Source organism: Salvelinus alpinus, chromosome 11 (assembly GCF_045679555.1).
Source record: "Salvelinus alpinus chromosome 11, SLU_Salpinus.1, whole genome shotgun sequence".
NCBI lineage: Eukaryota > Metazoa > Chordata > Actinopteri > Salmoniformes > Salmonidae > Salvelinus > Salvelinus alpinus.
The window spans coordinates 30,728,186-30,743,171 of NC_092096.1; the positions used below are offsets into that span (position 1 = coordinate 30,728,186).

Here is a 14,986-nt window from a genome sequence, read left to right on the forward strand (position 1 = left end):
TACTCAGAAAGCTCTCTTGAGATTGGCATTGAGTGGTACTCCATGTGTGATACGGGTCGGGGTCATAAGTCACAATGTTTCCCCCCTGTGTGTGTGTTTCCCTGTGTGTATGTGCTTGTTTCCCTGTGCGTATGTGTGTGTGCAGATGGAGGATAAGAACAGGCAGCTGCTGGAGCGTTTGGAGCTAGCAGAGCAGAAGCTGCAGCAGACCATGAGAAAGGCTGAGACCCTGCCAGAGGTGGAGGCTGAACTAGCCCAGAGGATAGCAGCACTCACCAAGGTGAGAGGACACACACACACACACACACGGTCACACACACATAAACACACGTGTATGCATGCAGACACAGACGCAGCACACGTTGCTCCCATCGTTAAAGTAACTCCAGTGCTTCCAGATGTCTATGAAATATGACCTAAAATGAAATACAATATGAGTGAAATAGTTTCCTTCCCAAAAATGTTTTAAATAATTATGTTAAAAAGCATATTTTCTCTGTTGGAATGTTATGGGCATACCGCAACAACTGAATGGTGTGGGCGTATACCGGTCATATAAAATATTAATGCAAGTAGACCGCTGATTGGCAAGCTCATCCTCCAGGAGGAAATAACAAGCATTTTTGAAACAGTCTGTTTGAGATACACGTTTGAGGTAGGGTTTTGTATGTGTTCTTTTCCAATTTATGCTTTGGCCACAAATACGAGGGATGAGGATGAGTAGGATGAGTCAACAAAATTATTTGTGTATGAGTTAACAGAATATGAACTTTTAAAAGTGAGATTTTCCCTGGACAGTTACTTTAACCGCTCCATCATATTCTAGGAGAGTTCATTTCAAAACTGCTTATGTATAACTGATTATCATCATACATGTAGAATATTCCGGAGTGAGTCTTTTCAACGATGTGTTGTTTGTTATGTGTTAGTACTGTATGTGCAGGCTATGCATGCGATCACCTCTGACCCTGTAATATGTTCCTCTCCTCTCCTGCTGCCCCATAGTCTGACTCGAGCTCCGCCTCCTCTCCTGATGATTATCAGTTTGTTATGGAAGCTAAACTCCAAGACATGAACTCCATTCTTAGGAAGGTAGTCCCACAGGGTGCCACAGTACTGTCGCTAACTACTAGACTACATAAAAAAAAAAATCCATGCTGGTTTTATTTCTTTCTGTTGTCACGAGTCATTGTACTGAGATTGCTTGTGGGGATATTTGTTTTTCCTTGTGTCCGTAGGCAGGGTTGAAACTGTGGGGAAAGCTGCATGTCACTGGCTGGGCTCATTGCTAGTAGACTTAACTGCTGCAGCAACTGATGGGACCTGGCCCTTCTCTCACCCCTCTCTCTACCTGTGCTTTGGTGATCTATCTGTTCCATCTGAGACTGGAGGAGTAGATGCTTTTGGCTCTGTCTTGTCTTGTTGCCCCTGCATTATGTGTCTGTGTTGCCCTCCATGGCTGCTAAACTGGCGGGTCACTGTGCCCCCTGCTTCCCTTTCTCTCTCCCCCCACCCCTGTCTGTGTGGTGGCCCCTGCAGGCAGAGGAGCGCCACGGCAGCATCGAGGAACGCATGAGGCACCTGGAGGGCCAGCTGGAGGAGAAGCACCAGGAGCTGCTCAGAGTGAGTCACCCCCAGGGGACTATGCTAACATGCTAGGCTAGGTTATGCTACATGATGCTACATGACACCTGTGTGCTGACCATGGGCAGCCTAGCGTGCTAGCTGCCATAAGGCTAGTATGCTAGGCTAGGTTATACTACATGATGCTACATTCCACCTATTTGCTGACCTTGGGCAGCCTAGCATGCTAGCTGCCATAAGGCTAGTATGCTAGATTAAGCTACATGCTGCCCATCACAGACTGGCTTCATTGCACCTGCTCCTCATAGAAGTTTAAGAGAATGACTTTGCACTATCCAGGTGACTTGTTTCAGTATTTTACAACATTAGAATGGTTAGAACATGTACTCGTGTGGTAAGACATACTGTCAAGCTTCTGCTTTTGAAAGTCACACACTTTGTCCCTCTCAGGCTCGGCAGAGAGAAAAGATGAACGAGGAACACAACAAGCGCCTGTCGGACACGGTGGACAGACTTCTTACAGAGTCCAACGAACGTCTTCAGCTCCACCTGAAAGAGAGGATGGCTGCTCTGGAAGAGAAGGTTAAACATGGAGACCACATCAATACCAATATGTCATAAAGTTTTATTTCAGATGAATTTGAGGAAATGGCCATAGATTGACTGGAATACTTCTCTTTCCATTTCAGAATGTTTTAATACAAGACTCGGAATGCTACAGAAAACAGTACGAGGATTCAATCCATGAAAAAGTAAGTCCCCCCGATCAGTTTTGAATTTTACATGAGGTTGGTTTAATAAAGTGCTTTTTAATAGATAAATAATGATCTGGGTGTTGGATTTTGGGTTTAATTTGTTATCATCTTCTCCATTGAATATTCACAAGAAACCGTTGCTCTCGGTTCAGATAGTGAGATAGAAATCCATAACCAGGCAGAGTACGAGAACTGACTAGCAAGTGCTGTCCAATCATGTTGTGGAGATTGAAATTGCAATCCAGGGTTTTACAGTAATGAATAAGAAACTTCACAAGGTTTTCTGTACACCTCATGTTGTCCCTGTTTCCCGGCTTCCCTCCAGACTCATCTGGCAGATGAGATAGACAAGCTGAGATCAGAGTTGGACCAGTTCCGACTGAGAACAGGCTCACTCACAGAACCCACTCTGTCACGGTATGGGTGAGTTTGTAGGACTGTGTGTGTGTGTGTGTGTGTGTGTGTGTGTGTGTGTGTGTGTGTGTGTGTGTGTGTGTGTGTGTGTGTGTGTGTGTGTGTGTGTGTGTGTGTGTGTGTGTGTGTGTGTGTGTGTGTGTGTGTGTGTGTGTGTGTGCATATACACTGAGTGTACAAAACATTATGAACACCTTCCTAATATTGAGTTGTACCCCCCCTCTTTTGTCCTCAATTCATCGGGGCATGGACTCTACAAGGTGTTGAAAGCGTTCCACAGGGATGCTGGCCCATGTTGACTCCAATGCTTCTCACAGTTTTGTCAAGTTGGCTGGATGTCCTTTGGGTGGTGGACCATTCTTGATACACACGGGACACTGTTGAGCGTGAAAAACCCAGCACAGTTGCAGTTCTTGACACAAACCAGTGCCCCTGGCACCTACTACCATATCCTGTTCCAATGCACTTAAATATTGTGTCTTGCCCATTGGCACACAAGGCACACATACACAATCCATGTCTCAATTGTCTCAAGGCTTAAAAATCCTTCTTTAACCTGTCTCCTCCCCTTCATCTACACTGATTTGAAGGGATCATGGCTTTCACCTGGATTCACCAGGTCATTCTATGTCATGGAAAGAGCAGGTGTCATTAATGTTTTGTACTCTCAGTGTAGTGTGTGTGTGTGGGTGTGGGTCTGGTTGGGGGATTCCTTTTATTTTTCCACTGACAGAATGTGTGATAAAGTCCAAATAACTGGGCTGGAGTTCTGTGATGACAGCAGCTGTCATGATCTCCTGATTGTCCTCTTCAGTCACAACTCATTAGAAAAGCAATTTGCCACCGGTTGAGAACCACACAAGCACTGACTGTTGATTCCTTACAAATTGCTGTCTTCCTACTAGATAAAGAAGCAGGCCGTTTTAAACAAGCAGATCCTCTTGGTTTTGGTATTATTCTTTGCACAATATCTGCAATTTCAATACTGCCTTCAGTTTGAACAAAGTTGATGTTACGGTGTCTGACATGCATGTTCTCTATCTATCTATCTATCTATCTATCTATCTATCTATCTATCTATCTATCTATCTATCTATCTATCTATCTATCTATCTATCTATCTATCTATCTATCTATCTATCTATCTATCTATCTATCTATCTATCTATCTATCTATCTATCTATCTATCTATCTATCTATCTATCTATCTATCTATCTATCTATCTATCTATCTATCTATCTATCTATTCAATTCAATTCAATTCAATTCAAGGGGCTTTATTGGCATGGGAAACATGTGTTAACATTGCCAAAGCAAGTGAGGTAGATATTATACAAAAGTGAAATAAACAATACAAATTAACAGTAAACATTACACATACAGAAGTTTCAAAACAATAAAGACAAATGTTATATTATATATACACAGTGTTGTAACAATGTACAAATGGTTAAAGCACACAAGTTAAAATAAATAAGCATAAATATGGGTTGTATTTACAATGCTGTTTGTTCTTCACTGGTTGCCCTTTTCTTGTGGCAACAGGTCACAAATCTTGCTGCTGTGATGGCACACTGTGGAATTTCTCCCAGTAGATATGGGAGTTTATCAAAATTGGATTTGTTTTCAAATTCTTTGTGGATCTGTGTAATCTGAGGGAAATATGTCTCTCTAATATGGTCATACATTGGGCAGGAGGTTAGGAAGTGCAGCTCAGTTTCCACCTCATTTTGTGGGCAGTGTGCACATAGCCTGTCTTCTCTTGAGAGCCATGTCTGCCTACGGCGGCCTTTCTCAATAGCAAGGCTATGCTCACTGAGTCTGTACATAGTCAAAGCTTTCCTTAAGTTTGGGTCAGTCACAGTGGTCAGGTATTCTGCCACTGTGTACTCTCTGTTTAGGGCCAAATAGCATTCTAGTTTGCTCTGTTTTTTTGTTAATTCTTTCCAATGTGTCAAGTAATTATCTTTTTGTTTTCTCATGATTTGGTTGGGTCTAATTGTGCTGTTGTCCTGGGGCTCTGTGGTTTGTGTTTGTGAACAGAGCCCTAGGACCAGCTTGCTTAGGGGACTCTTCTCCATATATCTATCTATCTATCTATCTATCTATCTATCTATCTATCTATCTATCTATCTAGTGGTCCCGTGTGGCTCAGTTGGTAGAGCATGGCGCTTGCAACGCCAGGGTTGTGGGTTCATTCCCCACGGGGGGACCAGGATGAATATGTATGAACTTTCCAATTTGTAAGTCGCTCTGGATAAGAGCGTCTGCTAAATGACTTAAATGTAAATGTATCTATCAGGTCTCACCTGGACACGTCGGGGGAGCTCCGCTTCTCCCTGGGCTCCCTGGCTGAGACCCAGTCAGACCACTACCGGTCAGCCAAGGTCATCCGCAGGCCCAGGAGAGGACGCATGGGTCTCCGCAGGGACGAGAGCAAGGTCAGGAACTAGTCTCTCTCTGGTCAGCCCTGGCTGAGGTAGAGGCAGTAGTAGGACTATTCTATCCATTAAGCCAGGAAAGCTTAAACAAGTACAGATAAAGTATTTGAACTCAGGTCTGCATGGTTGCATGGAGCCAGACTGTTAGCATTAGCACGACAGAGGGAAACCTGTTGGAGATGGGTGTGATTGGTTAGCATTGCCTTTGAGGATCATTGTTATAAAGTGCTACTGTTACAGTGTCTCAGGTTTGAAGACTGAAATAACCTGGAGATAAATACTAACATTCAGCAGTAATCTTAGAAGCTTGTTTTAGCATATTTTTATTTTTATTAAAAACTCTTTAATGGCTTGTTAAGATCCTTTGGGACGTATTAAAAGTCAAGCCTCATTATTTTGTCTGATGAAAGTTGAATTAGTAGAGACATTTTAGACTCCCTGAAGCTGACAGCTTTACTTAGCCAATTATTTTATAAAACCAAAATACTGCATTGAATGTATTAATCATAATGTGTGCTGTAATATTTGTACAGTGCAAAAACATATTCAAGTCTCTTTACATTAAAATGTCACATCTCTCTACAGTTATGTCATCCTGCCCATGATGTTTTACAAGGATAACCTCAAGAACACTCCCTTCCCTTGATTAGTGCACACTTCCCTTGATTAGTGCACACTTCTGTATCTGTAAACCCACCCTCCCCTACAGGCTAAGTCACTGGGGGAGCACGAGTGGCGCTCTCAGCAGCTAGGCATCCTGGGTAGCCACCCCTTTGAGAGTGAGATGTCTGACATGTCGGACATTGATGACGATGACCGGGAGACCATGTTCAGCTCCATGGACCTGCTGTCCCCCGGCGGTCACTCAGACGCCCAGACCCTAGCCATGATGCTGCAGGAGCAGCTGGACGCCATTAACAAAGAGATACGGTACGGGACTTTAACCCTGCTCTTATTGGACAGACCATGCGAGGGACCAGACATTTACCTGACTTTAACCCTGCTCTTATTGGACAGAACATGCGAGGGACCAGACATTTACCTGACTTTAACCCTGCTCTTATTGGACAGAACATGCTAGGGACCAGACATTTACCTGACTTTAACCCTGCTCTTATTGGACAGAACATACTAGGGACCAGACATTTACCTGACTTTAACCCTGCTCTTATTGGACAGAACATGCTAGGGACCAGACATTTACCTGACTTTAACCCTGCTCTTATTGGACAGAACATGCTAGGGACTAGACATTTACCTGAACTTTAACCCTGCTCTTATTGGACAGAACATGCTAGGGACTAGACATTTACCTGACTTTAACCCTGCTCTTATTGGAAAGACCATGCTAGGGACTAGACATTTACCTGACTTTAATCCTGCTCTTATTGGACAGACCATACTAGGGATCAGACATTTACCTGACTTTAACCCTGCTCTTATTGGACAGACCATGCTAAGGACCAGACATTTACCTGACTTTAACCCTGCTCTTATTGGACAGACCATGCTAGGGATCAGACATTTACCTGACTTTAACCCTGCTCTTATTGGACAGACCATGCTAGGGATCAGACATTTACATTTATAAAAACTGTTGGCTTCCTGGTCAGGTCTCATTGCCAGGAAACACCCCTTGTGACTGATCTTTATGTAAATCAAGTTGTATGTTATGTGGATAAAGTTCCTTGGGAAACATTACTGACACATTGATTTAATTAACCCATGTTGGTCACTTCATTGTTGATTGGTAAAATATGCCTCTTAGTGCTTGACATGAGGGAGAGTTTATGGGTGTTGGCCTAGCTTTCTCCACCCATAAGGCTGGCTCATCCTATCAGTGGGCTCCGTGCCTCAGGTTTCTGTGGCAATGAAATTGATTTAATGAGACAGTAATTGATTGGATATCCATGGATGTGTGTGGACACACTTGTCTTCAGGGCTGAAGCTTGTTGGCTCTTGTCTGCAGAGTGTGATGCCCTGTCTAGATGAATTAAACACAAACCTCAGATACTGCCAGTTACAGTACCTAGAAAAGCTGCGAGGAGCTGACACTGATATACTGTAGTTTTATTCAAGTATTGATCATTTACCCACTTAGCTGTCAGAATAATCTATTGTATTAAGATGATAAACACTTGGTTAACATTGGGAGCCTGACACAGTTTGAAATCAAACAACAGTATTTACTGGTTTGGGCTTATTCAAGATACAAGGTATGTTACTTGCTTGTTAATATTGTACTGATCTTCTTGTCTGGGGATTAGCCAAGTATTATTTCACACAACCCTAAGCTTAAGTGACATTTTAAAGTGAAGTGTTGTTAATTTACCTAAGGCCTTTATTGTTTTTTGCTTATAAGCACAATCGATAGAGACATGCCTCATCGGGGTGATTTCTGGGTAAGAATATGCTGAGTTGGAATACGATTTCAGCTCCGATGGCAGAAGCCTTGTGAATTAAATTCTAAATTAATTAGTGTTGTGAGGTAGTGTTGTGCGCCTATATGGTTTATGGGTAATGAACTGGCTTTTTGTCTCCCGGCTTTGTCTTTAAGAGGAGCCCTAGGGGTCTGCAGTGGGGATTTCCATGAACATCCAGAGAATTTAACCACAAAGGACCAAGGGATTCTGAGAATTCTCAGAGTCCTGTTGGGTGAATGAGCTTTCTATATATACAGTGGCTGAATACAGCTGTGAAATAAGTCTAATCAATTCCTCCCTCCCTCTCCGCCTCCCCCTCTCTCCCAGACTGATCCAGGAGGAGAAGGAGTCGACAGAGCTGCGGGCGGAGGAGATAGAGAACCGTGTGGCCAGCGTCAGCCTGGAGGGTCTCAACCTGGCCCGTATGCACCACCCCGGAGCCTCCATCACCGCCTCGGCCACCGCCTCCTCCCTGGCCTCTTCCTCCCCGCCCAGCGGACACTCCACCCCCAAGCTGGACCACCGCAGCACCGCAGACATGGAGCGCATGGGTATCATGACACTGGTACGCTGCTGGGGTCAGGACGGGCTGTGGGTGTGGTGGGGGGTATATGTACGAGTGTATCCCAGTCTTGACGAAGGCTACCACAGCCGTATCAGGCTCTGTCTGTATTGTGGTGCAGGACAGGGCCAATAGAAGCACCTGGGATCAGCATTCAGTATGCTGTGTTTGGCCTCTCTTTCTTTGTTCTCAGCCTTGCTCTTTCAATAGACCTCATATGACTACTTCACCTGAGCTGCCCTTGATTATGCTATAACGGAGAGTTAACTCAATTTGATGGTAAACTAGTAACCTCAAATGACCCCGTACCAGATTTCAAAGCAGCTCGGAGAGAGAGATTTTTTTTCATTAGCCAGCCATTTGTAAAAGCATGTGTTGGCTTTCTTTCAACTTAATTTAGATGGTGCTCTTTCCTTGATGGATTGAGTTGCATAATCTATCTGGCTGGGGTTCATTACTCCTTCATCGTAGAGCTTGGCTTGGTTTGTGTGTGTTGTAGATACCAGGATGTGATAGTCTGTGCTATGTTTGTTTACTATGTTTTAAGGACTTCAGAAGATTTTTTATATTTTGCCATTATTGTCCTATTGAGCAATAAAAGTGCTGTCAATGTTAGGTCAATAAAAGTACTGTCTGTTAGGTCAATAAAAGTACTGTCTGTTAGGTCAATAAAAGTACTGTCTGTTAGGTCAATAAAAGTACTGTCTGTTAGGTCAATAAAAGTACTGTCTGTTAGGTCAATAAGAGTACTGTCTGTTAGGTCAATAAAAGTACTGTCTGTTAGGTCAATAAAAGTACTGTCTGTTAGGTCAATAAAAGTACTGTCTGTTAGGTCAATAAAAGTACTGTCAATGTTAGGTCAATAAAAGTACTGTCAATGTTAGGTCAATAAAAGTACTGTCTGTTAGGTCAATGAAAGTACTGTCAATGTTAGGTCAATAAAAGTACTGTCAATGTTAGGTCAATAAAAGTACTGTCTGTTAGGTCAATGAAAGTACTGTCTGTTAGGTCAATGAAAGTACTGTCTACATTAGGTCAGCCTGTTGCAACACTTCCCTGTCATGTGCCTTGGTACATTGGTTGTTTTTACTAGTTTGTAGCTCTGGCTGCTCCAGCTTCAGATGGAGACAATACTACCAAGGAAAAAAGGTCTGCCCTGATGAATACCCAGATGACATTATTGAATGGCAGGCTAGAAATACACGCATTAGAATGAACTGATCAGTTGACTGTGTGTGCCGCCGATAGAGGATTTTTGTCTGTCTGTCTGTCTGTCTGTCTGTCTCACACACACACACACACACACACACACACACACACACACACACACACACACACACACACACACACACACACACACACACACACACACACACACACACACACACACACACACACACACACACACACACACACACACACACACACACACACACAGCACACACACAGCACACTGACCCAGGACTGTAGCGCTCCAGATGTCCCCATCATAAGGAGTCTGTCTCTTTTTTTTCTATCCTCCACTGCACAAAAAGTATTCAAATCCCCACAATCCACCCAGCCATCCACCCAGCCATCCAGCCTTCCACCAGCCAGCCATCCATCCAACCAGCCAGCCAGACAGACAGCCAGACGGTCTCAGACAGAGAATGTTGCCAATACCCAGGGGCTTTTAAAGAATGAGCCTTTGGTTTGATTGACCTCTCAAATGAATAGTGGCATAGCAGGTTATTTTGTCAACAAATCACTGTAATTGATTGTGTGGTGTAATGTGTAATTGACAGGTCATGTGCCCACCTGATGGTATATCGGCTAGCCATGTCTATAACTATACATGAGGTGTTTCTGTATGGGGGAGGACATTTAGTTTAATCTTACTGATTTACTGTAAACTGCTGTTTTCCTTTTCTTTCCTGTCCTCCACCCTGCAGCCCAGTGATCTGAGGAAACACAGGAGAAAGGTACAGTACTAATGATATGTTCATTTTATTACATTAGACATTTCAAATTCATAGTAGATGACTGTCATGATCTGGTGTATCCTTGCCATTATTGGACTCTGGAGACCTATAAGCAACAGTGTTGTAGAGATTGATGTGTGAGGTGTTACTATAGTGTAATAACAGTATTGTAGAGATTGATGTGTGAGGTGTGACTATAGTGTAGTAACAGTGTTGTAGAGATTGATGTGTGAGGTGTTACTATAGTGTAATAACAGTGTTGTAGAGATTGATGTGTGAGGTGTTACTATACTAGTTTTATAAGAGCTACTAACAGGTCTCTTCACCTCTCCACGGTCAGATTGCGGCCACCGACGATGACGGCCAGGACAAGGCTACCATCAAGTGTGAGACGTCCCCTCCCCCCACGCCCCGGACCGTACGCATGACCCGCACACTGCCAGCCTCATCACACAACGAGGCCCGAGGGTATGTTTCACTTATAGCGCTCACACAAACACACACACACACACACACACACACACACACACACACACACACACACACACACACACACACACACACACACACACACACACACACACACACACACACATTCTCCACCTTCTTCATCCTGACGATAGTTTGAGACAAATGATCTCTTACCCAAGTTGTATCTTTTTCCTTGACCGTGTGTGTGTGTGTGCGTGCGTGTGTGTGCATATGTGTGCGTGTGTTTGCAGCATTCCTGCCAACCTGGAGGCAGAGGCCAGTGCTCTGAGCAGCGTAGCCAGCAGTCAGGACTCCATCAACAAGCAACCCAAGAAGAAGGGCATCAAGTCCTCCATCGGACGCCTGTTTGGCAAGAAGGAGAAGACCAGACTGGCACAGCTGCATGCCCACAGGGAGGCCATCGGGCAGAGTCAAGGTACTGGTCTACCAGCACTTCTCTGATATGAGTTGCTCTTTTATCTGTTCTATGTACTCTTTGGTTAATGAGTAGTCATTCATTTACATTTTAGTCAGTTTATCAGACGTTCTGATCCAGAGTGACTGACAGGAGCATGTAGGGTTTAGTGCCTTGCCAGGGGGATAATACTTTCTCAAATCAAATTGTATTTATCACATGCACCGAATACAACAGGTGTAGACTTTACAGTGAAATGCTTGCTTACGAACATTTCCAAACAATTCAGAGTAAAATAAATGATGATTAAAAAGAAAATAGAGGAGTAAAATAAGAGCTATATACAGGGAGTACCAGTACCAGATCAATAATGAAGCTATATACAGGGAGTACCAGTACCAGATCAATAATGAAGCTATATACAGGGAGTACCAGTACCAGATCAATAATGAAGCTATATACAGGGAGTACCAGTACCAGATCAATAATGAAGCTATATACAGGGAGTACCAGATCAATAATGGATCTATATACAGGGAGTACCAGTACCAGATCAATAATGGAGCTATATACAGGGAGTACCAGTACCAGATCAATAAGGAAGCTATATACAGGGAGTATCAGTACCAGATCAATAATGGATCTATATACAGGGAGTACCAGTACCAGATCAATAATGAAGCTATATACAGGGAGTACCAGTACCAGATCAATAATGAAGCTATATACAGGGAGTACCAGTACCAGATCAATAATGGATCTATATACAGGGAGAACCAGTACCAGATCAATAATGAAGCTATATACAGGGAGTACCAGTACCAGATCAATAATGAAGCTATATACAGGGAGTACCAGTACCAGATCAATAATGAAGCTATATACAGGGAGTACCAGTACCAGATCAATAATGGATATATATACAGGGAGTACCAGTACCAGATCAATAATGAAGCTATATACAGGGAGTACCAGTACCAGATCAATAATGAAGCTATATACAGGGAGTACCAGTACCAGATCAATAATGGATATATATACAGGGAGTACCAGTACCAGATCAATAATGAAGCTATATACAGGGAGTACCAGTACCAGATCAATAATGAAGCTATGTACAGGGAGTACCAGTACCAGATCAATAATGGATATATATACAGGGAGTACCAGTACCAGATAGATAGATATGTACATGAAGGCAGGGTAAAGTGACTAGGCATCAGGATAGATAATAATAAGGTATTTGAGGTAGATATGTACATGAAGTAAAGTGACTAGGCATCAGGATAGATAATAATAAGGTATTTGAGGTAGATATGTACATAAAGGCAGGGTAAAGTGACTAGGCATCAGGATAGATAATAATAAGGTATTTGAGGTAGATATGTACATGAAGGCAGGGTAAAGTGACTAGGCATCAGGATAGATAATAATAAGGTATTTGAGGTAGATATGTACATGAAGTAAAGTGACTAGGCATCAGGATAGATAATAATAAGGTATTTGAGGTAGATATGTACATAAAGGCAGGGTAAAGTGACTAGGCATCAGGATAGATAATAATAAGGTATTTGAGGTAGATATGTACATGAAGGCAGGGTAAAGTGACTAGGCATCAGGATAGATAATAATAAGGTATTTGACGTAGATATGTACATGAAGTAAAGTGACTAGGCATCATGATAGATAATAATAAGGTATTTGAGGTAGATATGTACATAAAGGCAGGGTAAAATGACTAGGCATCAGGATAGATAATAATAAGGTATTTGAGGTAGATATGTACATGAAGGCAGGGTAAAGTGACTAGGCATCAGGATAGATAATAATAAGGTATTTGAGGTAGATATGTACATGAAGGCAGGGTAAAGTGACTAGACATCAGGATAGATAATAATAAGAGTAAATAAAGAACAGAGTAGCAGCAACAAATGATGCGTGTGTGTGTGTGTGTGTGTGTGTGTGTGTGTGTGTGTGTGTGTGTGTGTGTGTGTGTGTGTGTGTGTGTGTGTGTGTGTGTGTGTGTGTGTGTGTGTGTGTGTGTGTGTGTGTGTGTGTGTGTGTGTGTGTGTGTGTTTAAATGTGTGAGGGATTTGTGTGGGAGTGACAGTGTAGTGTGTCTGAGTGAGTGTGTATATGTAGTATAGTGAGTGTGTATATGGTGTGTATATATGGTCTAGTGAGTGTGTATATGGTGTGTATATGTAGTCTCGTGAGTGTGTATATGGTATGTATATATGGTCTAGTGAGTGTGTATATGGTGTGTATATGTAGTCTAGTGAGTGTGTATATGGTGTGTGTATATATAGTCTAGTGAGTGTGTATATGGTGTGTATATGCAGTCTAGTGAGTGTGTATATGGTGTGTATATGTAGTCTCGTGAGTGTGTATATGGTGTGTATATATAGTCTAGTCAGTGTGTATATGGTGTGTATATGTAGTCTCGTGAGTGTGCATATGGTGTGTATATATAGTCTAGTGAGTGTGTATATGCTGTGTATATATAGTCTAGTGAGTGTGTATATGGTGTGTGTATATATAGTCTAGTGAGTGTGTATATGGTGTGTATATGCAGTCTAGTGAGTGTGTATATGGTGTGTATATGTAGTCTCGTGAGTGTGTATATGGTGTGTATATATAGTCTAGTGAGTGTGTATATGGTGTGTATATATAGTCTAGTGAGTGTGTATATGGTGTGTGTATATATAGTCTAGTGAGTGTGCATATGGTGTGTGTATATATAGTCTAGTGAGTGTGTATATGGTGTGTATATGTAGTCTAGTGAGTGTGTATATGGTGTGTATATGTAGTCTAGTGAGTGTGTATATGGTGTGTATATATGGTCTAGTGAGTGTGTATATGGTGTGTGTATATGTAGTCTAGTGAGTGTGTATATGGTGTGTATATATGGTCTAGTGAGTGTGTATATGGTGTGTATATGTAGTCTAGTGAGTGTGTATATGGTGTGTATATATGGTCTAGTGAGTGTGTATATGGTGTGTATATGTAGTCTAGTGAGTGTGTATATGTAGTCTAGTGAGTGTGTATATGGTGTGTATATATGGTCTAGTGGGTGTGCATAGGGTCGGTGCAAGATAGAGTCAGCGTAAATAGTTCAGGTACCATTAATTGACTATTTAGCAGTCTTATGGCGTAGGGATAGAAGCTGTCTCAAAGGCCCAATTTTTTGGGCCTTCCTCTGAGCCTACCTGATATAGAGATCCTGGATGGCAGGGAGCTTGGCCCCAGTGATGTACTGTTCTGGCCCAATTGCCATACGAAGTGGTGATGCAGTCAGTCAAGATGCTCTCGACGGTGCAGCTATAGAACTTTTTGAGGGCCCTAACCTTCCTGTATTATGTTAGATGATACTTGTCACAGAGGTTATTACTTACCACCCAAACATCACCTCTGACTCTGCCATCTGTGTGAGGTAGATTATGTGACTATGAAAAAGCGTAAACTCTCTTGAGTACAGATTCAGAGGAGATAAGGGTGGCTCCTTGCTAGTACTGTCTGGATACTATCTACACTGGATGATTTCTATGAGCCATGCATGCAGTGCAGTAACGTCCCATTCTCCCTCTCTCACAGGAGTGTCTGATCCAGACCTGGGTCAGGACATGGCTGTGGGGAAGCTGGGGACTCAGGCTGAGAAAGACCGCCGGCTGAAAAAGAAGTAAGCTTTCACAACACCCCCCTCCTGCCCATCAAACCTGCCACCACAGCATTTCACCCCAAACAAACAGCAACCTTGCGCTCAATAATACTCGATTGGCTCACATCACAACCAGTGGGAGATAAATCATACCTGTGTCACTGGAAACACTGGGCAATGTACCACACCAGTACGAACACCCCCCTGTGTTAATCTACGGTACATGACACTACTCTAGTAAAGTGTTATGATACACACACCTTTTTATGTGCCAGACAGCAGTGTCTGTCTATAGTACAT

At 42.7% G+C, this 14,986-nt stretch overlaps 1 protein-coding gene across 13 annotated transcripts in view; it reads left to right on the forward strand.

Annotated features, from left to right (window-relative positions):
* Window positions 1-14,986, forward strand: part of LOC139533929 (liprin-alpha-2-like) — a 213,130-nt gene that overhangs the window by 183,414 nt on the left and 14,730 nt on the right. For 9 of the 13 annotated variants that reach the window (XR_011666888.1, XR_011666886.1, XR_011666887.1 and 6 more), the window contains 12 exons: window positions 146-280; window positions 1,540-1,623; window positions 2,035-2,166; window positions 2,274-2,336; window positions 2,665-2,762; window positions 5,058-5,196; window positions 5,906-6,126; window positions 7,947-8,184; window positions 10,113-10,142; window positions 10,483-10,610; window positions 10,865-11,049; window positions 14,623-14,707. Coding sequence is in view for 10 of the 13 variants with exons in the window: in XM_071332449.1 (XP_071188550.1) it covers window positions 146-280; window positions 1,540-1,623; window positions 2,035-2,166; window positions 2,274-2,336; window positions 2,665-2,762; window positions 5,058-5,196; window positions 5,906-6,126; window positions 7,947-8,184; window positions 10,113-10,142; window positions 10,483-10,610; window positions 10,865-11,049; window positions 14,623-14,707 (1,538 nt within the window). In the remaining 3 variants the exon portion in view is untranslated. The remainder of the gene's footprint in view (window positions 1-145; window positions 281-1,539; window positions 1,624-2,034; window positions 2,167-2,273; window positions 2,337-2,664; window positions 2,763-5,057; window positions 5,197-5,905; window positions 6,127-7,946; window positions 8,185-10,112; window positions 10,143-10,482; window positions 10,611-10,864; window positions 11,050-14,622; window positions 14,708-14,986) is intronic. The other 4 variants (XM_071332444.1, XM_071332448.1, XM_071332452.1 and 1 more) reach the window with 1 other exon arrangement.